Source organism: Sceloporus undulatus, chromosome 2 (assembly GCF_019175285.1).
Source record: "Sceloporus undulatus isolate JIND9_A2432 ecotype Alabama chromosome 2, SceUnd_v1.1, whole genome shotgun sequence".
In the NCBI taxonomy this organism is placed as follows: Eukaryota; Metazoa; Chordata; class Lepidosauria; order Squamata; family Phrynosomatidae; genus Sceloporus; species Sceloporus undulatus.
In genome coordinates this window covers 43,731,428-43,758,691 of record NC_056523.1, presented here as the reverse complement: position 1 = coordinate 43,758,691, position 27,264 = coordinate 43,731,428, and the positions used below count along the sequence as shown (strand labels likewise).

The 27,264-nt window shown below is 38.2% G+C and overlaps 2 protein-coding genes across 6 annotated transcripts in view; one reads left to right on the top strand and one right to left on the bottom strand.

The window, feature by feature from the left end:
* SUMF1 (sulfatase modifying factor 1) overlaps positions 1-27,264 on the top strand; it is an 891,645-nt gene that overhangs the window by 487,766 nt on the left and 376,615 nt on the right. The window lies entirely within an intron of this gene.
* ITPR1 (inositol 1,4,5-trisphosphate receptor type 1) overlaps positions 1-27,264 on the bottom strand; it is a 276,298-nt gene that overhangs the window by 10,799 nt on the left and 238,235 nt on the right. For all 5 annotated transcript variants that reach the window (XM_042448619.1, XM_042448620.1, XM_042448622.1 and 2 more), the window contains 4 exons: positions 25,465-25,569; positions 19,625-19,764; positions 18,575-18,740; positions 17,969-18,129 (listed from right to left, as the gene is read on the bottom strand). In XM_042448619.1, the coding sequence (XP_042304553.1) occupies positions 17,969-18,129; positions 18,575-18,740; positions 19,625-19,764; positions 25,465-25,569 (572 nt within the window). The remainder of the gene's footprint in view (positions 1-17,968; positions 18,130-18,574; positions 18,741-19,624; positions 19,765-25,464; positions 25,570-27,264) is intronic.

The following is a 27,264-nucleotide window of genomic DNA, read 5'->3' as shown; positions in this document are numbered from 1 at the left end:
GTAACCCTTCTTTCCAGAGGGGAACAGCTCAACTGGATGTTCCCATGTTTATCTGAATGTATAGTTTTCTTGGATCTGCATGCCAAACCTCATCAGAAAGGCAAGTTCTGACTTATAGGGCAAAGAAGGTAGTGGAATTTGTTATCATTCAGTGGTTTCTTTTGCACTCGCCTTTGGATGGGGGAGTAAGCTCACGAAAACAAAATCCACTCCCAACATTACTGGTCTTGGTAAAATCCCCAGATAAGTAAATCTAATGTGCAGCCCCCCCCCCCCCCCGCAACACTGTCCTACATATTTTTGGAGAGGCTTTGACAGCTAATTGCTCATATGTAAATCCATCCACAAATGCAATGTTTAAATACTATTTACACATGTATTAGTGCACATAGTTGGTGATGCAAAAAGAAACAAGAATTGGAAAAAGAAAAAACACAAAGTAGTGTGGGAACAGAAAGAGGAAGGAGAGCACACAATGAGATAACAGTTTCTTAATACTTTAAAGACCATCCTGTTACTGTTTAATTTCTCCATCCTCCCACTTCAGAGACACAAACTTTAATGCTAAAGTTCAGTGAATACTTTGAAGAGGAGGACAACATAAGAAAGCTTGGGTGTGAACAGAAACACCAAAAACTACCTCATCTGAAACTTGAAACAAAACTAATTTTATACAGTGGGCCTTTGGTAGCCTCCAGGGTTTGGTTCCAAGACCCTCCATGGATATCAAAATCCGTGAATGCTCAAGTCCCATTATATACAATAATGTAAGAAAATGGTGTCCCAAATCAAGGCTTTTGTTTCTGGATATGTATGTATGTATGTATGTATTGATTGCAGGGGAGGAGTATTTTCAAGCTGTGTATGGTGGAATCCCTGGATGCAGAGTGCATGCATACAGAGGGGTGACTGAATATGGCCATGCTTTTCTATTGTAAGTATCTTTTTCGACTACATGTTATGGTGATGGCAAGGTTCATGCTATTTCCACTTAGTCAGTGGGTTATCTCTGTGGGAGAGTGATCTGTCGTCCATCTTCCTGTACCAGGTAACCATTTCCCACTTAATATGGATTTTGACTGATCTTTTCTTGCTTTAACGATTAAGGTTTTATCACTACTAGGTCATGGTGCATCTGAGGATCTTGCTACAATAATCCAGTATTATTAGACCAAATATTTTTCCATTTCTGCATCCTTCTTTGAGGTGTTTCCGGAAAGCCCATGAGCAGGGCATGACACTATGGTTGCCAGATCTCAGGGCCTGGCCCACAGTCTCCAGTTTTTGTCAATCACCTCCAAGGGGGGTACAAATTCTTCAGCTTTGGTGATCTCTGCTTTGGGCAAGAGGAAAGGATCGTATGCAAATCTGCAGTTCAGCTAGTAGGACAGCACATTCTTACAATTTGCAAGGATTAATTGATTTTTTGCTGCAACTTGCAAAGACTCTCCATAGGCACAGCGTCCTCAACACTATGCTTGGGATCCCATCTTTTAAACAATTTCTTCTGCTGTGAGTCAGAAATTTCAAAACTGAATGAAAAGCTGGCATATCACTAAACTGTTATTTGACTATTTCAAGGAGAAAATCACTATGCACTTAATCCAACCACCTAAACTTTTTCCACATGAATGCATTTCACTTTGTAACCAAAAATGAATACTTAATAAAAAAAAAAAAGATGCAACAATTGGCCTCTGAGTAAATATTACTTATAAAGAATTTATGAACAGGACTATTCTCATAGAGTTCCAAAGTACCTGACAGAACACAGGTTGTCTGCCTCCAAATGCTTTTGCCTACCCTAGTAATGACACAAACAGCAACTGAGGAAATGCTTGCTGTGGCTTGTGGCCACCATGTGAAATTATCTTTCGTGCAGCCCTCTCCAAGCTGGTGGATTGCAGATAGGTTGGACTACAATTTCAATAATCCCCAACCACTGGAGAAGGCTGGCTTGTGTGACACGTAAATGCAACCAGTCAGGAAAACTGACCTTTTCCCCTTCTCAAAGAAGCAGGGCATAAATGTGGATGGGTACCTGGCAACAATTTCTTTTCTCTTGGCAAGGTAAATAGAGGGCTATAGCTATTAATCCCAACAATCTTTGAAACTCAAGACAATGACCCATATTGGCTCTCTTGCCAGCTGCTCAGGATACACATTACAAAACATTTCTAAATGTAACACTTACACATTTGGGATTTGCTCACATGAAAATACAAGGGTGCTGGTGTGCTAAAACAAGTGGATTGCTAATTAAATCTGTTGGAGTTTGCAGTCTGTTGTAGCCAATTAAACTGTAAGCATAATTAAATAGGGCAGAACATCACAGGGCACTTGTGTATTGGTTGACATTTTACACAAAACAGCACTTGAAAACATCTGTAATAATAACAACCATCCATTGTTCACACGTTCATTTCCCTGGTGCATGGGTTCCCAACCTTTATGACTTGTGGAGCCCTTTTTAGAATCAATTTCTATGGCAGAGCCCCTAAGAGGCCTGTAATTTCTAGTTTTCTTATCTTGATTCTACTTTTTGTTTCTTATTCTTTAATTTCATTCAATGTTTATTTCTTTCATTTACCTGGAGCGGCCACGGAACACCTGGGAAATGCACGCGGCGCCCTAAGGGCTCCACAGAGCACAGGTTGAGAACCACTGTCCTAGTGATAACAGGCCAAGTTTTTATTCACCCAGCACTAGTAAAATGTGATAGCTACAGTTTACTGTTGCAGTTCTGTGTGTATTTGGGGCGAGGTACAGCTCTTGGGAAGACTGATTCTGATACTTAGAAACAGAATCAAAATCCCTGTTTTGGGCCAATTATTGGGTATCTGGTGAGAACTTCTTGGTTGATCTTGGTAATAACTATGGGAAATAAAAACACAATAAGCAGCAGCATCACAGTTAAACAGCATACTGGTAAGATGCCAGGTTACCTGATATTTTGAGCATATATAAGAATCATCCAGAAATGGAGAAAAGATTATTGGCTGAATGAAACAATGCTATTGCCTATACTACAAAAGGTGCCTTAACCCATTTTTTTTCCCTTTCTGCTACTCTCCCCACAACCAAACCATACCCATTCTAAAGACTATTCTACTGAAGGCTGCATAGAGGACTAAGTTCAACAACTGACTTTCTGTAAAAGTTCAGCAGAGCCCTTAGGTGTTTGGCCCTGCAAGCCATCAATATTAACACACCACAGCTTCCCTGCATGCCTTAAGTGAGCCCTAATCTGAAGGCTTTATTTTTGGTCTGTTTCCTTGCATCCAGGGACCCACCCTTTGCTCCTGGTGTCCCACATACCAATGTTGTTATGCACTGTCTGCAATGGCTCTCCTACAAGCCTGGTTGTGCTGCCGGCTCTTTCTTCCCGTCACAGCAGCAACTTCCTCTTTAAACAGACCAACTGAATCAAGCCACTGACGGAAGCTGGCTAACCACAAGTGTTATGTTTTTGGCTTTTCTAGGTAAAGTTGGAAAAGTCCCTTCCAAGTCACTATCGTCAGAATCTCAGACACGGGGGCGGCAATGGCCGGAGCTTTCAAGTGCCCATACTTGGCAAGCTATTTATTTTTGTTTTCTTTAAAGGAAGTTGTTCTGTGTGATGGAAATTATCATTCATTCTGAGAAATGTTCGCCCTTCCCAGCTTTCATTGAACTCTCTTTGCTCTGGGGGTCTTTCCAACCTTGGATTTTATATTTGCTATGACACCCTGGCATCAGTTCAGAGAAATCTTCTAAAATGCCATCCTGAGTTTTAACTGATGGGAGAAAAGCATATATACCTGTATCTTTTCCCACAACTCCTCCTCCTCTTATTTTACACCAGGGCAAATGACTCAGCACTTGGGGGAAAGGGGGAGTGTGCCTTCTTCACAGAGCCCAAAAATAGCAAGGAAACAAATGTCTTTTTAAAAGATGGTCTGCACTGTTAGGGGAGCTAGCCCTGGGCATGTGATGAGATTCTGGAGGAAATAAATGTTACCAAAAGTGCAAAATAAAACATTCACAAAATGCTACAAACAGAGAGTAGGCATTTGTGTTGCTTGTGACTACAACTTTGTTTGGATCACAACACCCATCAAAGTGGTGGGCCCCTGGATGCAAGAAAACAGACCAAAAATAAAGCCTTCAAACTAGGGCTCACTTAAAGCCTGCAGGAAAGCTGTGGTGGGTTAATATTGATGGATTGCAGGGTCAGACACCTAAGGGCTCCACTGAGTTACTGGGTGGCTCAGGCTGAAAAGGCACAAAACATATGGAGGGTATTACAGATTTAATGCACCCATTAATGGGTGCATTAAATCTGCAATAACAAATAATTTCAGAAGCCTTGTCCCATCTAGGGGTGTATCCACACTGCAGAAATAAAGCAGTTTGACATCACTTTAACTGCCATGATTCTGTCCTCCAGAATCTTGGGATTGGTAGTTTGGTGAGGCGCCAGAGCTCTCTGACAGACCAGGCTGAATATGTCAACAAACTACAAATCCTAGGATTCTACAGAATGGCACTATGGCAGTTAAAGTGATGTCAAACTGCTTTATCTCTGCAGCGTAGTATGTCTCTGGATGGGATTAGTAGGATTTCTACACATATTATGACTATATTTTTTTGGATTTCAGAAGTTTTTTCTGCACAATTAATTTGTGCAGAAAACTCTTTTTTTTTTTTTTTGCACAAAAGCAGAATTTTTGTGCAGAAAATGGCTCACCCTTTTCTTATCAAGAATATAAAAAAAAATTGTGAGCACGTTTTACACCCTGAAAAGGCACCAGGCTGGGATTACAAACATATATCACATATAATAGTGCCCTCATGATCAGAGTTCTTGATAGGAGGAACACATTTGACATATCTGTAACAACTGCAATGAACATGCTAACAAGGGAACCTCCTCCCCCCGGTAATGATAAATGGTAGAGTACTACATACATACATCCCATGCCTGAGAGAAAGATTGTGAAAATTCTTTCAGTGAATTTGATATTGGACACCCATTGGTTTATAGAGTTGAAATGCCCAAGAGAAAGATATCTAGGGATTATACCCAATACTACTTTAAAAAGACAGTTAAGGCCTCTCATAAATCATAGCCAGGTCTGAGATCATTTTTTTCCACAGTTCAGTTTTCATTCTCAGATATGTACTCACAAAACATTCCACATGCCACAGAAAGGATGATTGGGGAAGCGGGGAAGGCTATCTTCAAATACTTTACAGATTTTAGACTAAGATGGTCCAGAAAAAACCCAGGAAGAGTTCAGGAGGGGAATTCTAGAAGCCTGGATGGATCTCAAACATTACTTCTTCAGATGCTTCTGAATGAGTCCACCAAAGCGCACAAGATAACAGAAGAACTTTTGAATTTGTGCTACTCACTAGTTTTGAAAGAGAGAGCACCCAACACCTGTTGTTGGTTTCCTCCTCTGGCTTCATACTTAACACATTTGAGGAAGATCCACCAACTCCTTCATGTTTGGAGTTCATTTTTATCCTATCATTATCTAACCTATCCAGACCCAACTTGCCATCCTCCAACCTCCTCATACAAGAGAGGCAATAAGCTACCTTGGCAGTAACTCGAAATTTCCCAGGCAGCAACCCTTCACTATTAGGAGAAAATGAAGCAATTCTAGAGAGTCATCTCCCTACCTGGAGGCAAAACAGGACAAATACTTGGAAGGTTCAAATCATTTCAAAATAGTTCAGTGTGGCCACAGGGAAATTCACAGCTAGCAGCTGTTTCTCACGATGAAGTAATTTTCATTACAAGCAAACACTGCCCAGTTTTTACATAACCAGTAATGAAGAGCTGTTGAGGGATTGCCCAAAGGAGGTTCCCTTTTGTCTTTTGTACTATGACAGTACCGGGCCTTCCGCTAACCTAGTTCTTGCTTGGCACTACAGAGATTACATAAGTAAACCAGGACACATTATATCATGAGCAGCTGGGCTGGAATTAATTGGCCAATGAATGCATAAAACAAATCATCAAAAGAAAACATACATACATATTTCTGTCTTGTGCCCATGATAATGAACCCTACCCCAAATCTGTTGTGCATTAGACATAGGGAAAATGACTGGGTGTTTCCAAAACAGAAGAACAAGGCTATGCAGATGCCTTTTTTATCTTGGTCAGAAATTTGCATTTAGGCTATGCTCATGGAAGGCAACAGCACACAATGGCCCAAGATCAAACTGGATATGCCTCAGCATACTTTGTGTTATGCCCATGCACACAGACGTATCCAGATCTTGGTCAGTGAACATCTATCACTTCCTGCACGAGGACATGCGCTTCTGTAGATAAAGAAATGGAATGTTGTCAGATTGTGCAGCAAAACATCTAATACAGCTAAATGATTACAATGGTATCAGGAAGCAAAGCAACACACACCAGATGAGATCAACACATAGACAAAAACATGAGAGATACACATTTACATATCAGCAGGAGACAAGTAAGCCCACCTACTCTAAAATTTGGCAATCAAAGGCAATTGTTTTCTCCTTTGATTTTTTAAAAAGCAGCACCTCAATACATTGTTTTCACTGAAAGCCGCTGGAAAGGATATCTATTTTAACATGCAAATGCTTCATAATTTTTGTTTCATCAATCCTTATGACAACCATAGCAAGTGGGTAATTAACGCTCTCCCTTGACAGACATGAAGCAGTGCTTGAGGAAAATAATATGGCATCCAGTCAAAGCAAACTAATGAATTCATCCTACATACCTGATTGGATAAAAAGTACTAATTTGGTATCTAACTGTCATTTTCATTTCTGGTAACTGAAGTAGTGGCACAATAGGAAGATGATGACCACCATGGAAGTGCTGGCTATACCTCTAGAGGGCAGAACATACCAGACATGAACAGGATGGACCTGTTTCCTCCTGTAGCAATGGCTGATGTGTGGCACACCCAGTTTCTTAATCCACATATTTTCAGCTCTGCAATCATCTACGCACATTTAACCCTCAGACTTAATGACACTCAGTTTCCAGCAGCTTGGAACTAAATGCAGATCATGGTTTTCCCTGACTTCTCTGGTTATTTAATAAGGCTATCTGTGAACTAATTATCTGGGTATTTAGGGACACACTTTGGATGAAGACACAACACCAATTCAATGGGATTCTACTGTCATTTAGTGGCTTGCTTTCCCCCCATGTATGGACAGAATAATGGCTATCCTTCTGGGTAGAAGGTCTATTTTGTATACATAAAAAAGGTGATAAGGAACAAAGCACAATTGACTGAACATCCTTCAATAACATCCACTGAAACTAAAATGTGGGTGCCCACAAATAGGAGTCCACTCTTGTAATTCATGATGGGCCTTGTTCAAAAGACGCATCTGGTGGATTGCCATCTTGATTAGCCATCTAACATTCAGACTGAATCTGAGCTTCACATTTTTTTAAAAAATAAAGCATATAGTTACTTAAGGAATTAACAATTGAGTAATCAGCTACTATTAGAAGGTCAGACAAGTAGGCAGTTTGAGGGCTGTGTCAGGATATAGGAAAGAGACTTCTCAGTTGTGGAATGCCTTCTTCTTGGAGACCTAATTGGCACCAATACTGGTCTCATTTTGGCACCATGTCAAAACTTTTAATAAAATTAACAAATGGGTGTCTAGTGACTTCAGCCACTGTGTATACATATATGGTTTTATAGTATTTTGACTTTCATCTTAAAACTATGCAATTGCTTTAGAGTATGTTTTTAGAATTTTAAAATTATTTTTATTGGTTTAAATATTGTGTTATTGTTCTATTTTTTAATTTGTTCAATGGATTTTATTCTAACCCATCTAGAAGTCTTATAATGTGGGGTGGGCTATAAATATTGTACATATACAAACAAAGGAACAGTTATTATTAATTACAATTTTAAAAGTCACTATTTACTTGTTGTTTAATAGTAGTTAAATAATTGCTATCAGTTATTAAAAACAGGAAAAAGCCATAGGATTCTGTCCAGTTGTACAAAACATTTCTAAATAATGATGGCACACCCTTGTAATTATAAAAGTAACAAAGTCAGTTACATCCACAACACAGTACAATTATTCTCCTTTACATTATACTTACAATGCAAGTTGGTAACAATAACTCAGTTATTACAAAAAAGTTAATTGTATGTCACTAGTTAATTGTAAAATGTTGCTTCCAAGCTCAGGGGCAAATCTAGCACTTCTTAGATCTGCAATAAAGAACTAAGTGTGTGCCCATGTTCATTTTTAAACTTGTGCTGAATTAATCCTTGCAAAGATGTAACTCTTACCATTTTCTGCGTTGTTCAGACTAAATGTACTTTTCAGCTTGCTGCACTACCAGAAAAGGAGATATTACACCAGGGGCTTTCCTCAGATTTTTTCCCTGCTCAAATACAAGGGAGCTGTCAAGATGCCTGAAGGAGGCTGCTACAAATTATGGCTGCTGACAACAGAAAACTTGTCTGTACCTACAGCAGACTGCAGAAGAGTTTCAGAGAAATTCTCCCCTCATATGCAGTAAGCATCACCTTCTTGGAATAGTGTCTCAGGACCAATTCAGATATTGTGGGGGTTTTGCTTTTTTTGTGTGAGGTCACTGTTAAAAATTACAGCTATGCTGCATCACTCCATATAGCTGTGAGAACATTTCAGTGCAATGTACTGTAGCTGCTGAATCACATGCTAACAACACGCACATCCCTAAAGGCCTACCCTGCCAGGATGCTTTCTTTTCCTGCACTCTGGCAGGGTCATGCAGTAAATACATTCAAATCTTCTTTCTGACCTGGAGAAAGAACCCTGCCTAAATGGTCCCATCTCTGAGCTGCAGCTATACTGAAAAATGTTCTAGTCACTTTTCAGATGAACAAAGGGCATTTAGAGATAAAAATGTAACAGAAAACAGAACTGCCTCATGTGTCTCGTTTCCTTGCTCTACTGTAAAGATCTCAAGTGGAACTTTCACGTTTCTTCCTTTGTCAGGTTTGCCAACTATCTATTCTAAAAATGTTCAGAATCGCAACCCAATGCAGAAGGAGAAGTTGAGCTATTCTGGAGAATCATAGCGAACAGGAAATAGGTACTCTGATTATGTCCACACCTCTACGATTTCAAAGCAGTTCTCGTTCTCTGAAAAAATTCACCGTGAAGTCAATACATCTTAACCCTCCCTCAGATAATCTACATTCTGTTGAATATGCAACTGATGTTTTTTTAGGTTCCTCTTTCAGAACCTTCCTGTCCTATAAAACAGATCCCTCTAGTTTTAAGTCAACTCATGCACAAGGGGGAAGTCCTACGTATATTTCTATAGAGCCACTCCTTTCCTAGAACTTGAACAAATCCCAGGGGATGTATATGTGCATGTATACGTGTGTGTGTGTGTGTGTATATATGCACACTGCATTTTATTTTTACAATAAAACTGCATACAAACCTAATACTAATAGAGATATATTTCTGATAATTCACTGCCTTGCTAGCCATTGCTTAATCTTGTCTACATGCTGGCTACATAAACAAATGTAATTAGAGACAGGAAGATATTTATTTAGTCTAGGTGGGGGTGGACTCAGAGCCTTCCCCCTTCTTAAAACCCAAGAGATGTGAACTGTAGGACTGGAGAAAAGGAACATGCTGTTCCCTGAACAGAGGCTGGACTATTTCATCCTTCTTACAGATTCATCTTTCACTTTACACCCGCCTCCATCCCTTTAAAAACAGTTGCAAAACTCAAGGGAGGAGGAGGAGGAGAGGTGTATCAAACACATTTTTGTGATGTCAGTGGCAGCAGTCATGCCTATGTGGAATCTGCCTTCCACTTTCCTCGTAGAGAGGGACAGGAAAGATGTCCTTTTCTTATTGTTGCTCTTTCAAAATAATAAATCCCTTTCCCCTGTGTCTCCTATAAACCTTTGTGATAGCTCCTTTTCCTAGAAAACAAATGGTGCAATCAGGACAATTCTTTCAGGGAGGGATATACTGTTTTCCCAGGCCAAATGGGAAGAGCGAAGAGCAACACTTCTACCTCAAGCTTTTGTGGAGAAAGACAAACCAGTAACAAATGGACACGAGAGGTATCATATAACTATGAAGAAACACAGTGCAGCACTAGGCAACAAAATGCAGACTGATTATGAAAGCAGATAATAACATGAATTATAATGCTGGTCCTAGCTAGAGTAGACCCATTGAATCAGTGGGATTTACCTATGTTGATTTCCCACGCAATGATAGGTTCTACTCCAGTTGGGACTAAGCAACAGGATTACAGGATTCATGCATTTTAATGATTGTCCTTTGTTCAGAGAACTTTGGCTTCTCATCACTTTCAGTCTGACAGTATAAACTCATTTTGACCTGTAAAATGTCTTATTAGTTGCTTCCTTGCTACCATTGCCTGAAGGTTATATAGTTTGAAAGCTTTATCTGAAAATACATAATTCCAACCATGCTGTGTCCTATCAACGTCAGTAACATTTGACATAGAGGGTGCATGATTCCCTTTAAGTGCATTGTTACATGCACCTAGTTAAAAAATCATTTGCTTCTGTATTATTTTTCCTCTTCCCAAGGCATGGAACCACCCAGCAATTTGAACACACACACACAAACACACACCCACAAAAATTTATGTCATACTCTCAAACAATACTTTGTCACAGATATCTGGCTAGCAGTGATCAACTGCTGACTTTTTTTATGCCCACATCATAATGGAAATTATAGCACAAAGCCTCCTCAGTTTATTAATGTACACAATTCTCTTGATCAGCAAGTTTTTTTCGAATAAACTCCTGCAGGGTGCAAAAATAAAATAAAATCCTGTTACATAACTCATTTTAAAAGTATGCTTCATGCCCTGATTAAGACAGACATCCTAGGCAACAGCACATCTAGCAGAATAAGATAATTGTGAAGGAAATAATTTGTTTACAGGTTTGGTCCTACATTTGTGTTAAAGACGTGTTATAAACTATGTATTGAAGACTATGAGCAGCAGAGAATTCAGAAACAGGTTAATGCAGGTAGATTTGCTAACTGTATTTGTAACATGTTGTCCATGTTCCTTGAAAGAATTTACAATTCTGGCACTTTTGAGCCATAGAAGTTTCTAGAATTTGTTCCTTAACCGCAAGGTTGCAAGAACCAAACACACTACTGGCTAGTGATTAGTAGTACCCTGTAAATCGAACAGAGTAACTTTTTCTGACACTTGCTTAGGACTCTGGGGACCAGGGTTTGAATTTCCACTTAGCCTTGAAAACCCACTGGGTGACCTTGGGGAAGTCAGACTTAGGGGAAGGTAATAGTAAACTTCCTCTGAAGAAATATTGCCCTGTGATGTGTTCACCTTATGGTCACCCTAAAGAGATTATCAGATGGTGGAAAAAGCCAGGAGTAAAAGGCAAACTCCCGGCAAAGTTGCACAATTGTGCTGAAGGTTTTCAGACACATTGTGCTTATCCAGGACTTAACCCATGAAGATCCAGTAATGCTCCAGGAACAAACCATTCATGGGGACGTCCCATGAATGGTTTTTTGCTGGAGCATTCCTGGATCTTCATGGGTTAAGTCCTGGATAAGCGCTGCGTCATCTGTAAATCTTCAGAAGTATTTTTTCTTCTTCCCCGATTTCCCCCGTCTGATAATCTCCAAAGTCAGAAATGACTTGAAAGCACACAAAAACTCTGTTTGGGACTAAAATTGGATTTGGTATTTAGATTTCCACTAACAGATTAACAACACATACAGCCAGCCACCACAACCATTGTTTAGCAGCACAGTAAAGCTGTAATTTATTACTTGAACGTTCTTACCAATTTCAATCACAATCCTGTCCAGCTCTGCTTAATAGTCTTGTGTTTCAGAGAGAAATGAAATAAAATACTCTCACCACAGTTATTCAACAGGAAGAAAGTGTACTTTGCTGTATTTACTAAATACAAGTTACTACATTAGTGAAATCATGAAACTGCACATTTAATAATGTATATAGAAAGTCTGTGAGGAGAGAACCAGCTAATCTTTCTTTTACTTTCTTAAAAGTTGCTAACAAGAACAAGAAATATGCTTCTGGATAGGATTTCACACATTTTAAACCAGAGACATTGTCATTCTTATTCATGATTACCGTAACCAATATATAATTGGCTGAATTAACAAAATAAGGCAAAGGCATATTTACTGCAAAAGGATGTTTCTTTCAAAAAGAGACAAAACAGTGTTGTATGATTTGTACTGAGCCCCAAACCTCTTTACTCTTCTGTGAAGGCCATTGACACAGAGTGGGATACTATATGAGTTCTCATTATGATCACAAAAAGCAGCCAGCATGGAGCTGTGGACTTCCTAAATGTCCGACTCTAAGGCATCTCAGGGTCAGGCATTTCAAAAGCTACCAGCTGTTGAGAGCTCAGTGGCAAAGGCTCTTTGAGGATGGCATGTGTGTGCGCATGTGAATGAATTGTCTCAGGCAGACCTCGCAAAGTGTAATGATAGGGTTGGCCATTGTGAATTTTACTCATGTGCAAGGAAACTTTTGTACTCTCACTTGCTGTTTTTACTATGATTCAATAAAACAGCACTTTTTTGCTTGGATACTGCATTTTCTCAGCATCAAAACCACAGCACTTGGCTTCTAAGAAAACAGAACATTTTCCCCTTCCAGCTCAACTTAATGCATAAATTACTACTGTAAATACTTAATGAAATATGTTTGTGATTATATTAGGTCACCTAATGGATAGTACCTGCAACATCATGGCGGGAAACAATGATTCTTAGCCCCTGATGGCTTGTGGTCTTTAAAAAAGTTGAATTGATTGCTTTAAAAAAAAAAAAATCCCAAAAGAGAGAGAGAGAGATTGAGAGAGAAGGCTAAAAACATTTAGATCACACTCACTGTTTGGCTCATTTATATTATTTAGTTAATACTTTTAAATGCTTAAAATGAAGCTGCATGTGATGCTCAGTCATATGAACATTTTCCTAAAACATTTGCAAAGAAAGAAAAATCTGGAAAGGTCCATTTTGATTTTAAAAACAACAACACATAGGGATAGAGGTTAAATGCATGAACTGCCAATCCAGACTGCATCCTTCTGCAGTGTTCTGGGGGCAGGAAAGAAAGAAAGAGCTGCAGAGAACATGCACATGTCTGAGCATCAGTTGCTACCTGATCTTCAGAAAGGTGTATAGTAGTGGTGGGCAGACTTCAATGTTACTTATAAAAGCATATTTTTGGTCTTCCCTCCACACACCTTTGAGAGCTACTAACTGGAGCTGTATGCAAAATAGCAGATCAGGGATAGGGACTGACATAGAATTAAGAAATAGGAAATTTCTTTCTGTTTTTAGTGCCAGCCTAAATACTCTAAAGGCACCAGAACCTGTCTGATCTTGGAAGCAGAACAGTGTTAGGCTTGGTTAATACTTGGATAGAGGACCAACACGGAATACTAGGTGACATACGCTATATGTCAGACATCTCTGAATATTCCTTGCCTAAAAAAAACTTCATGAAATTTGTGTCACCATAAGTCAACATACAATTTGAAGACATACACCAACACCCATTTTACTACTCACACAATTGTTTCATACAACACCACTTCTCTGAATTCACAATTGTTTCATACAACAGTACTTCCCTGATACACCCATCACTACCACATCTCAGTCTTTCTTCATTTTGGCAGCCAAACCAACTGGAAGGCAGCCTGCTTTCTGGCTTCAGGACTTTTGTAACTAAAAATTAGTACAGTGGGCTCAAAGGCTTTCATATTTTTTGTGAGCTTTTCTCAGCATTCTCTGAAGATGATAGCCACAGATCATCTTCAGAACATCAGGAATAAACTCTTCTAGAACATGGCCACATAGCCTGAAAAACACACAAAAAACTACACTACAGTGGGCACTTGGTAACTGCTGGAGTTTGGTTCCAGGACCCCCAAAGGATAGCAAAAACCATGGATGTTCCAGTCCCATTATATACAATGACACAGTAAAATGATGTCCCTTACATAAAATAGAAACACCAAGTTTTGCTTTTGTGAATTGTTTTTAAAAAAACAACACACCAATATTTTCAAGCAGTGGATGGTTGAATCCATGGATGTAGAATCTATGGATACAGAGGGCTAACTTTACTCTGTTCTATTCATAGCTCTCTCACCTCTAAGATGTTTTTGTTTGCAAAACAATTCCCTGCAACTCCTCTGTTTTCCTCAGATCTGTGCCATCACAAAAGACTATAAATTTTCAGTCCCAACAGTGACAGTAAGACACTGTTGCTCTGCAACAAAGTTCCTATTGAAATAGAGAATTAAATCCTCAAATACAACATTTCCCAAAGCACTAGTCATTCCAGCGTGCCTAGACACCATATAATATAAGCTGTACACACAGAGGTGGGGTAATATGCCTTCCTATCCCACTAATCCTCCATCAGGTGACGACTCACAAGGTTTCTTTAAGCCCTCATTACTCTGGAAGTACTCCAAAACTAGGACACAAACTTAATTGACCATAAAATATTATGGATGACTTAACAAGAGATCTCAATGGGTCGTATATTCCAAACAAGTAAACGTATGTGGCAATTTAAATGGCAATTCCATGCCTTTTCTGAAAGTGGAGGTCAACATTCAATCTGCACATGCTTCAGAGGCAAGGAAAAAGCATAACTTGGAAAACTTTTATGGATTATAATTCCCCAAAGGAGGAAACACCAGAAAGAAGTGCGATAAGATTAAATGCCTTGAACACCACATCAGATAACAAATATGCTTAAAATTATACTGGCCTGCAAAATAGGCAAAAGATACTAAGTATAATAATGGAGGAGATGGCCCTAGAGACTTGCCTTAATGGAAAAATTGTCACAACAAATTTAGGTGATTAGAGTCCTGTCAAACCCTATACTGCATATGTAAGTGTTAAGAGAAATATATAGTCTTCCAGTTTGGCATGAGCTGTATAGATATGACATAAATATAATTGGCTGGTTGTGACAGTATCTTTAGTGATATTACATGATTAAAAAACTTAGTTAATTTCTTTGTTGTACAGTGCATCCATATCATACACGGGTGCACATATGCGGCTTTCAGTTTATGCTGAAAGCTGTACGACAGAAGAAGAAATGGTGCTGCATGCATGATCCCCATTGTTTTCAAGCCCCATAGAAAAAAATGGGGCATGTGCTCATGTGGTGCACAGGGCGCATGGCGTGAGTACCCCATTATTTATACCAGGGCTTGCCTTTCGTGTAAACTCAAAGCTGTGGAAGGCAAACCCGCCTATCAAGAGGGCTGACTGTATTTTCCTTATGGGGGGGGGGGGGGGGGAAGACAGATCCCCTGCATAAGGAAAGGGTGCACTGTAATTGTTGCTGTCAACTGCTATGTGCTTTGGTTAATTGTTTTATTACTTGTGGGTTTTTAAAAAAATAAAAATGTAAAGAAGGTGAACAGCAAGAAAGGATAGAAGAAAGGAGTGCAACAAACTCACCTGACCAATGGGCTGACCTGCAAAGTGGACTTTGCAATAAACAAAATGTTTTGGGAATTGTTAACCCAAAGGTTGACCAAAATAGTGCTTCCCGATATTTCTAAAAAAATTAGATACTTAAAGTAACACAAAGAATAGGAAAAATCCAGAGGGGATGCCCTTCTCAAAGTGCCTTTCTGCCATAGTAGAAAGTGTGTTCTTTCCTTCATAGTCACATCATTCTGCTGTGGCACCTCATTTGTGGAATACCCTCCCTATGGAGGCATGACTGGGAATAACCTTTCAGTCAATATAACACCAAGTCAAAACCTTTCTGTTTGTCCAGAATTTTTAAGCTAGTCCATTGCTTTAAATATAACTTTAATTGTCTCTTGCACTTTGTGGTTTTATAACTTTTTTGTTGTTGTTGTACTGTTCATCACTCTCATATCTCCTGATGAAAAGCAGTTTATAAATATCCAAATAAATAAACAGTCTTTCATTGATAAGACAGCTCTGATGAACTGGGAAGAAAGCTAGTTTATCTCATTAGATATTACTTTCAAAGCAGATTTTTCTGGTCTGCTACAAGACTAGTGTCAACCACAATGATACTAATACTGTGCTATTTTTCCCAATGTGTTTGACATTCTTATGCAAATATTTTGAGGGTTAATAACCACAAACATGAAGAAGCTCTAGGGACCGACATTTGAATATCACTTAAGAATCACTGCAGTGAACATTTGGATATCAGATGAGCTAACCATTCTTTGCTTGCAAAAAACACTTATGTTGGTGTTATTACAGAAGCCAATTTAATTATAATTAAAAATCAGATAGTTAATGATGGATTTATTTAAACTGCATGACATTGTACTGGAGATTATTGTTTAACGGTATAGCTATCAAAGATGATATCTCAGTATATAAAGACCGTAAGGAAGAGCATGGCCATATCACACTGAACTTTTATAATTTATTGATTTGGTGATGTTCATATGAATGGTCGACACAAAAGACAAATTTGGCAACGTTTTTCTTACTGTTTTTTTTTTTTGGGTTGGTAGGGGGTGGAGAGACCATTTTGATTAGGAAATTACACTTTCCCCCCATTTTTGAAACCTTGCCTGACAATGAATTCACCAAACAAACAGCATTTTTTCAATTTGTCATGCAAGATCCATACATCTTCTCACAGATAATACAGCTGCCATTAAATATATCCTGTTTTCTCAATGAACTGTCACCCAAAACATGAGAGGATTCCTCCCTCCCTCCTTTACTTCTTATCAGTTTGCAGTGTGCTGTGAAAAAGGCTTCCCACTATGAAATACGCACCAACTGGATAGTGCACATGATATTGCTGATCATGAGGAATAACAAGTCCTGCCTTGGTCACTCTCACAATATTTCATAACATTTTCAGCAGTGAAAATATTTTTTAGCCCCACAGAGGCATAACAACCCTCACCACACACATCCTCAAGACAAAAAACTGAAAGAACTAATGATTTCCTTGCAACAATGACCACAAATGTGCACACACACACATATTCATACAATATAAAATTAAATCTATTTGAAACTCTTGTTTCAAATATTTATATAAAAATATAAATTTAGAAAACAGAAATTTAAAAGATGTTTTCCTGCTTTCCAACATCTCCCCTTGTTGTCCTTTCTTTGGCAGGTGAAGATTTTTTTTGTTCCTGTAGGCTGTCAGGAACTGACTTTTGCAAGAAAAGGTTTTTTCCTAGTCTGCTGTATTACTTTTATCCTTTGTGTTTAAATCAATGTTTTAAATAGTTTTAATTCTATAGACAATTTAATATACTTTTTAAATATGTATATTTACTTGAAATTTCTTTTTATCTTATAAGCTGCCTTGGGTCCCAGTTTTGTGGGAAAGGGTGGGTGTAATACAGGACACCTCTATGTACATCTATACATATTTTCTACTTATAGGTAGAATATGTACTACAATATAGCTACTAGACAAGTAAGTGGGCTTTTAGTTGTCTGGAAGGGCAACTCGAATATATATGCAATCATTAATTATTACCAGCAATAAAATGAAACCATACTGAGACTGTTTAACTTAGTTGTCTCTGTTTCCTGCATGATACAAATTCAGTTTGTATATAACTACTGTACTGGAAAACAGATTCCATCTCAACATCAGGAAGAACTTCCTGATAGTAAGAGCTGTTTGAGATTGGAACATACTGCCTCAGAGTGGTGGAGTCTCCTTCTTTGGAGGTTTTTAAATAGAGGCTGGATGGCCATCTGTTGGGAGTGCTTTAATTGTGTCTTCTTGCATGGCAGTGGGTTGGATTGGATGGCCCTTGGGGTCTCTCCTAACTCTATTATTCCATTATTCTAATCGCTCAAAAGCAAAAAAAGTACAGAAACTGCATGTATTTTAGGGAGACTATCTCACACTCACCTTTATCATTTCCGCCACATAGCTTTCAGGTCCTGTATATTCTGTAGAATCTTTTACTTTGACCAAGACAATGAAGAACAAATAGTGCCACATATTGTGTTCCTCTTTAATATGCTCTTCAAAAGTGACTGTCTTGTTATCAAACTTGTCTCTTTCCAAACCTATGTAGAAAACAAATACTCGGTCTTAAGCTTTCAGCTTTTAAAGTGGAAAGAGCATCATTTTCCACCTTCATAACATGAGAAACACAGTGAAGAAATCCATTCAGAAATTACTTAAATAGCATGTTGCCCCATATTTATAATGTATTTACAGGATTTAAGGGACTTGTATACAATACAATACAATACAATATAATTATTCAAATATATAAATAAATATATATACATACCTACCTACCATTGTTCAATCCACTCCTCTATCTATCCAGCCACCCACCCGCCCCAAAAGTTTATATTAAAAAGTTTTCTGTTAATTATACAATGAAAAGTTAGAAATAAGAACCATTATATCCACATGAATGGGGGCCAATACTGAATTCACAAACAACTTTAAAAAATATCCTGTATTTGACCGGAAGAGACCATTTGCTAGTTTTACACTCACCACAAATAAAGCATGTTGTTTTTAAAATTTCTTCTTTCTTCTGCTTTTCACTCCTCAGATCAGCAAAAGTATCAATAATGACACCAAAAATGAGATTGAGGACAATAATGATCACCATGAAGAAGAAGAGGAGGTCATAGATCACTCTTGCAGCAAAAAGAGGTTCCTGAAAAACAAATGGTTTCTAGATAAATAAGACTGGAGTATAAAAGTTGATAGTGGGAGTAATAGAAAGATGTCTGGCAGGACATGAAGGAAAGGAGGAATGGTAAAGAAAGGGATAACTTTTCAAATACATATTTTATGTTATAAGTGGCCATTCTTTTTTGGGTGGGATTTCTATGTCCTATATCTAAATGACTACTGCAGATCACCAGCAATATATATATATATATATATATATATATATATATATATATATATATATATATTTATTTATTTATTTACAGTGGGTATGCCATTGCAATATTAACTATGGTTCACAGGAAAACCTTTGCATTACCAAAAGGGCTTAGAGGTCACAGCAGGTTAAAGAAACAGATTTGTAAGGAAGTGATTGCACAGATAATAGAACTTTGCCTGACAAAGGAGTCACTGGAGCTTCAAAAGCTTGCATCCTGTAATTTATGTATTTTGGTTGTCAGAATAAACATATCACTGTTTTGTGAATTTTGGATGTTATTGTGCTTTTTTATCTGGCCAACACAGCCACCCCTGAATATATTATAGTACTTAATTACTATAACACTATCAACTACTGTAACTCGAGATCAGTGTTTTGGTTTTAGTTGTAAATCGTTTTATTTTGTATCTCCAGAAGTGCCTGCATAGCCAAAAGAAGATATTGCTAGGGCATACTCATTTAGCAAAAGCAATTACACCCTTCATGCACACAATCAAATTAAGTCAAGACTCTACATGAGACAAATCAGTTTTAATGAATGAAGCAATAAGAGAAAAGATGTCCATGAAAAAGTATTCTGATCCCTTTCTAGACATTTAACCCCATTTAATTTTCTCCCCCTGTCCCCACATATAGTGGTGATTTACCTCCTTGGATGGTTTTCTGAGCACATCTCCTACACCACCACCACTCCGCAGGCCATGACTAAGAACAGTAACGATGCACATCAGCAACGTCTCACACGTATGTTCCTTATCCTCTTCCTCAGCGTCTTCAGAAAACAGTTCTACCAAACACACAAATCAGAATACCATTGTGAGACAGAATGGGATGAAAATACACTACCCATATTCCTCAAATTCTCCTTGAAATTGCACTGTCAGTGTGAGACAATCGTGAAGTCACAGAAATAGGCTTTCTTTCATTTTCCTTCTGCACTTCCATGCTTTGATTACAAAGTCATGATATTGTTCATGTCCAAAAGGTGTTTTAAAAAAAACCAGACACACAAATTGAGAACATGCCAATAGCTTTCCACATCATGTGATCAGGATCCAGCAATTATGTTCTGAGTTACAGAGACTTTTTTTTAAAAAGAGCAAATATTATAGTTGTGCTTTTATTGTTGGTGTCCAAACGTATAATCCATGGTGCCTCAGGTTTTATTCTAGAACAAACTGCATTAATGAATTTAGTTCCTTTCCAGTTCTAGAAGCATCAGATGTAGTTATCAAATGTAAAATAAAGGAACAATTTCCATTTTCCCTAGAAAGCAGAGAATCTCTTTAGTATATCTATACACTCCTCAGAATGACTATGGTTCAGGACACTATGAGAAAATGTAGCCCACTGTCCCACCCACCACCAGAGTCCCATGAGTATTTAAAATAGCCACCATTGGTGACAAGCTCTTTGTAGGAAATTTCAAGGCAGGCTAGACAAGCTCCAGGAGCTGAAGGCCAGCTTCCAACCTCTAGGACCTACTGAGGGCTAAAATGAGCTTAAGAAAGCCAAAAAACCCATGTGATCAAAAGTCTATCTCCCAAATAAATAAGCTTTTAAAGGAAAAGAGAGAGAAAGGTGTGTCACGCATTTACAGAAGTTGGATCACCTCGCCCAAAGCTTGTAGCAGTGATATTCACATTTTTTCACACACACACGGGGTGTGTCCTATCCCATTCACCCCATAAAAATAGGCTAAAGGATCCTATCCTATAAAAGGTATGCTCAGAAATGAAAGACTGCCTACATATACACCTCCCTGTTATCGTTAGATTCAAAGGTGCCATGGTGGAAGGTGATATCAGTGTTTCCAGTTTACTGCAGTGAACCAATCTGAACTGCATTCCCCACATGGATCCAAGATTCTCCCAGAGTAACAATTCTGATAGAGAGAGAAAAAGTGTTGTGCGTCCTCTGTGCTCTACAGAAAGATTAGAATCAGAAATGAGTGGGAGAAAAATGGAAAGATGTGAGTGCAGAAAGATCTGGTGGGGGGATGGACCACAAAACTGTGTGTAGGTGTGTGGTAGTGCAGAGACATTTGTGCAACTACATGACTAAAGAAAAGGAACAGGTGAGAGACAGTGAATGGAAAGCATATGCCATGGGTGACAGAAGGAAAGAGGAGGTTAAAAAGTTAATGCTAAGTTTAATAACAAGATTTGTTATTTACTGCAGTAATGTGGTCTTCTTGAATTAATAAAATGAAGAAGAATGCCTCAGAGGTATTTGAATTATGCACTCCTATTATAAAGAAGTATTTCTATTTTGTTTGCAAAGACATGGCCATGTTAGTCTGGATCAGTATGCAAAGGGATCTTGTTGCACCTTTGAGAATAACTGGGAGAAAGAAAAAAGTGAGTGTAATAACCTTAAGTCTGCTTCTTCACATACATGAAGTGCCTAGGAACAGACAGAGCCTCACTTGCTCATCCTCTATTGCGATATATGCTATCCTTCAGCTCTCTATATTGGGCAAACAGACCAGTCCCTGCACCAGAGGATAAATTGACATAATGTAAATATTAGGGATGGGAATATACAACAAGTAGTTGCAACACACTCCAGTCTACCTGGGCATTCCATCTCAGACCTCTGGCCAGTGGTCTTTGAACAAAAAAAACCTACAAAGAAGGATTGGAAAGAGAAACAGCAGAATTGAATAAAATCTACAAACTCTGGGCCATTGACTGTGGGTTGAATGGAAAAAAATGGTTTCCTGGAACACTCTACATCTTATAATGCTAGTTAACATCTCAGCCTTACAAAGGCTCTCTTGGCCAATTCAACACAGTGCCTTTCTGGTTCTCAGCCAGTATCACATTACATTCCAGTAACTCCCACCACCATTCACATGGTTACCTACTTACCATGGCTGTGGGCTTCCCCTGCCTATACCTCCCAATAACCATTGTTAAAACTGAACTTGTGACCTCATCACCAGATCCACAACTTTTGCATTTCTATTCCTATTCACATACACAGTCTACTTATAACGCTGTGTTCCTAGACTCTCCACTCCATGCATCCAAGGAAGTAGGCTTAAGTCTACAAAATTTTATGCTACCAACTTCTTTCTTTCTCCAAATGCTACAAGATCTATTTTGGTTTGTATGTCTTAAAGGTATCCCATGTCTTATTTTCAAGGACAGAATTAATCTACCAAGCATGGCTACTATGTCCTCATCTTGTCTTCCAAGACCATAGTTTCCTCTTCCAGCTAAAGGTGACTAGGATCAATCATTTTGTGTTTCTTAATTTGTCTGAAGAGGCACAAAAGTAAAGGAACCAGTACAGGCCTCACTGACCTCTCTGCATGCTTCACATCTAAAATATGTTCAGTTCAAAAAGTGCCAACCTTCTGCCTGGTCTTGACAGCAAGGCCATTAATTTTATATAGTAAATTGAAAGTGCAGGAAATAATTTAAAATAGATAGAGATGTCTTTTAGGGTGAAAACTCTGGAGACCTTTCACAAATTAGAAACATAACAAAGGAACATCAGAATTAATAAAAGCATAGAGGCTTAATTGGTATAATTAAATAAACCCAACCCATTATCCACTCTTGTGGAAATACACGGGTTTGAGAAAGAAATATTTGGGGTAGGGGCATGAAATTAATCTGCAAAGACAGAAAGGCACTGAAGTAAACATGAGGGAGTGTAGTGTTCATTGTTGCAAATGAATACAAAAATTTCAACAACAAAAATTCCAGAAATATTTAAGCTCGGGGGTGTTGTTGTTGTTGTTATTGATATTATTATTAACCTTTATTTATAAAGCGCTGTAAATTTACACAAATTGTTGTTGTTATTTTGCTTATTTGGAAGGAAAAGGGAAATTTTTGAAAAAATTGAAAAGATGCAATATTAATATGCCCCTTTGTTGGCATATTAAAGGCATAAAATATTCAGAAAACAACCACAAATTGAAGGTCCTGAACACTAATCTCTAAGTAGCCTCTTTGGTTTTCCTAGTTTAAAGGCACCCTCCAAAGAAAAACAGAAGGGACATTCAATATTAGCAAAACAAAGAAAAATAACTTTGTCTCTTCTAGTCCTCCATAGTGCCAAACAGACAAAAAGCACACATTCCCGCAAACAAAACTCAGGGGCGGAACAAACTGCCCCAAAGGTGCAAATTGAAGCCGCCACTGAGAGAGCTGGATTGAGGCTGCAGCAACCACAAACCGAAACTCCAATCTGCCTTTTTGCCAGCCCTAAAAGAAGAAGCAAATTACTGCTCCTTTTTGTGCAGGCAAAAAGCTGGCTTTTCCTGCCCTGGCATGGCTTTATGGTGCTCCTGTGGTGTGCAGCATGTAAACGTCGTGCCCTGGAGCACCTGGAAGCTGGTCCACATCTGGGCAGCTTCCGGGCATCTTGGGGGCACATGACGTCTAAACATCATGCCTCCTCCCAAGCCACCAGGAAGCCAGCATTTAGAGCCAGTCTGTTTTGCCCCCGAGAAAAGGAAACAAAAATAGGAATTGTGAAGATGTGAGATATGCGACATAGTTTTTAGAAATATTAACATCTTATGTTAAATATTTTCTTCTTTATTCCAGGGGGAAAAATAAACTATTTTTAACAACAACAACAAATCGGGGGGGGGGGGGGGGGTTTTGGGAGGGGGAACCAGATTCTTCCCTCCCACCCATCATGCAACTTAGGGTGGGTGAGCATTTCATATCTTTTTCTTTTTGGTAAGAATTTACCAAAATTCAGAAATGCCTTCATATTCTGAATGGAAAAAAATGGATTTTTACAAAATGAATGTGATAAAAACTGAAATATAGAGGGATTTGAGTGCTGAACTATTAAAGGTCTGGATTTGACAATCAGTGGATTCAATCCTAATAATGCTGAATTAGAATAATCAATTTCTTCTTCTTTTTCTGAGAGACTGCACATCTTTTGCAATTGTTTGGCAGGAAGGTACAATATGGTATTCTCTACACTAGCTGTTGAACTTGGCAGGTACCAGTGGGGTAGAATTTCATTTCAGTATGCTTCTGAACAGTTTATCAAGATCTGCATATTTGATCACACACAAGAGGAAAGAATTTACAGATTAAAAAAATGCAAATTAGGATGAAATCAAAACTGAAACTAAACTAAACATAGCTGTGACCTTGAGCTGCAATGAGTGTGAGAAGAGTGGGTCGAGCTACGACAAAACAGGAAGTATCAGTGTTGCATGAATAGATCCAGAAGACTGCCAGAAAATAGCAACAATCAAAACAGTAGGTTTTGGTGGGTTTTTCAGGCTATGTGGCCATGTTCCAGAAGAGTTTCTTCCTGACATTTCACCAGCATCTGTGGCTGGCATCTTCAGATGCTGGCGAAACGTCAGGAAGAAATTCTTCTGGAACATGGCCACATAGCCCGAAAAACCCACAAAAAAATATGGATGCCGGCCATGAAAGCCTTCGACTTTACAAATCAAAACAGTCACGCTGGATTCAGTGTCCTGTGTCAGCTAGTGATTCCAGTACAGTCACTCAAGGTGTGCTCCATCCCAACATGCTCATCCAACAAAGTGATTTATGCTATACTATGTCATCAGTGCACTCGACATCGGGCAAACAGGCTCATCCCTGCGCCAGAGGATAAACAGACATAAATCAAACATTAGAAATGGGAGCACAAAAAACGGTGGCAGAAAATTTAAATCTCCCTGGGCATTCCATCCCAGACCTCAGAACAGCAGTCTTTGAACAAAAGAACTACAAAGGTAGACTGGAAAGAGAAACAGCAGAATTGGAATTCATCCATAAACTACAGTTCCTCACCAATAGATTGAACAGGGATAATGGCTTTCTGACTCGCTACACATATTTCAAACTATCTGACCCCATCCTCAGGGGGCTGTCCTACATTCATCTATTCTCTTCACCTAAAAGCTAGTTTCCAATGCCAAACTGGTCTTGCCCCTTCATTTCCATACACACTGGCCAGTTCACAATGTCTTTGTTCACTAACGACCATCATTAAAATTGGACTTGCTACTTAATTTTCATACACAAAGAATTTTTCATTTGAACTGACATTCTCACATACCAGTGGCAGTCCCTGGTTTCCACTCCACTATATGCATCTTAGGAAGTAGACTGAAGTCTATGAAAGCTCATGCTTCCAAATTTTTTATTTCAGCTAGTCTCAAAGTTATTGCAAGATCTCTGTACATACTGATTCTACAGACTAACACGGCTATATTTTTGAATAGCTTTAATGTGTTTTAGTATAGTTAACTGATTTAATATATACTTTAAAAAAGTGTTATTATTATTATTAACCTTTATTTATAAAGCGCTGTAAATTTACACAGCGCTGTACATACAATCTTTTTAATTGGACAGTTCCCTGCCCTCAGGCTTGTGATTGCATTTTATTCTTTTAATGAGTGATGTTTTAATATATCAAAACACCCAGTAAAAACTCCAGTTTAAACCTAGCCTGGTGGGAGGGGACCCAGGATACATACCTGAGGAAGGAACAACAGAAGAACAGTTTTCTCCATTCCCTATTCTGCATACATTGGAATATAGGAACTCTCTGGTCATTGGTTCACCAGCTTCACTGTGCTGATCTAGAAGTTCAAATTAAGATATCAGAAACACAGCTTAAACAGTTCTAGAGTTCAAACACAGTGAATACATCCATTAACATTCACTGTTAACAATAATTTTATTAAAATTGTCCTCGATTTAAAAATCATTATTTCACAGTTCAGCTCAAAGGCCTCACAAGATGGATTCTAACCACAGTCTGGAAATTATTTTTACAGAACAATTCATCTAGTAGCTAGCTATAGTATTTGATAAGTAATCCATTGCTCTTACTCTCTGTGGTGTTTAAAAAAAACCTAGTTCCCCTGTAAATATTTTTCTGGTACTTTCCATTATTTCTTTGAAACAACAACAACAACAAAACCCCATTAGGTTTGGGAAGAAAATGATACAAAGGTTGAATTATTCTGGTTAAAATGCCTCCAAGAGTGTCATAAAAAAGCAAATTGTAGAAGTAAACAGAAAACGTTATTAGTTACACCAGTAAAGTGACTTTGCTGCTACTCATTATATCATTTCTGAAATGTGATTTCATAACTGTCCATTGACTACTTAACAAGTTTTAATCTCCCTCCCTCTCTCTTGCACGCACACACGCACACACACACACATCCTGCAATTTAATTTGGGGTATTTTACAAACTAAATAAGAATTTCAATGTACTGTGGTGTAAAAAATGTCCCATATTTATCGGGGTGTTTGTAGGTGCAGGATTAAGTGTATTTCACAGTGTTCAAAGACACAGAAAAAATATGCTTACATGACAGAGAATATTTGTTTTCAGTATCTGTCAGTTTTTGTTATTTGCCAAAAATCCAACCAACACAAATGCAGTAGATTTATTTGGACAATTTTTGTTACAATTGTTTTTGTTGTTGTTGTTGTTGTAAAAAATGCTGGCAGAAACTCTGAGATATTGTTTACAGCACTTCAGGTGAAAATGTCATAAATGCCAACACTGTAGGTCTAGCTCAGTGTAAGTTCTGCAACACAGCTATGGCTCTGGGAAATAAAGATATTATGTTTGCATAAGTGAAAATTAAACTCTCTGTGCACAGCTGGCATCCCTCATTTATTCCTCAAAGATATTGTGTATAACTTTCCAGTTGACTATGTCATAAAAGGCATATCTTATAGGTCTGGTTGTATGTGAATTCTGCAACAAAATGTGACTCTAAGGAACTAAATGTCCCATCTGCATAGTTGAGGGCTAAAGCCTATGAACAGTTGGCATTCTTCATTTATGTTGTGTTTTTAAACAATTTTAATGGTGCCTGTATTTTTCATGGTGTGTGTATTCCAGAACAAAAGTGGGTGGTGTGGAGCTAATATCTGAATGTCTGCAGCAAGGACCAGAATAGAATGGGAAACAAGAGGTTTTGCATCTTACTCACTTGAAAAATTTAATGAACTATCCAGAAATGTCTTGAAATGTTTAATACATAAAAGTGATGTCAGAACCAGTCCTACAGCAAACAGAAGATATTGGCTCAAGCCAAATGAGGACACATTGAAAATGTGACAAAATTCCTACAAGTAAAGTAGTTTTATAGGAAATAGTGTGCAACTTTTGGTACAGTGATATGTGATTTCTGTTTAAGGATGAAACTTTATATATGGTTACATGTGAATAAGCTCCACTGAATTCAATGGAATTTGCTTCTCAGCAGATATGTAGAGAATTGTACTGTAAATATCTATTTTGCTGCATGTA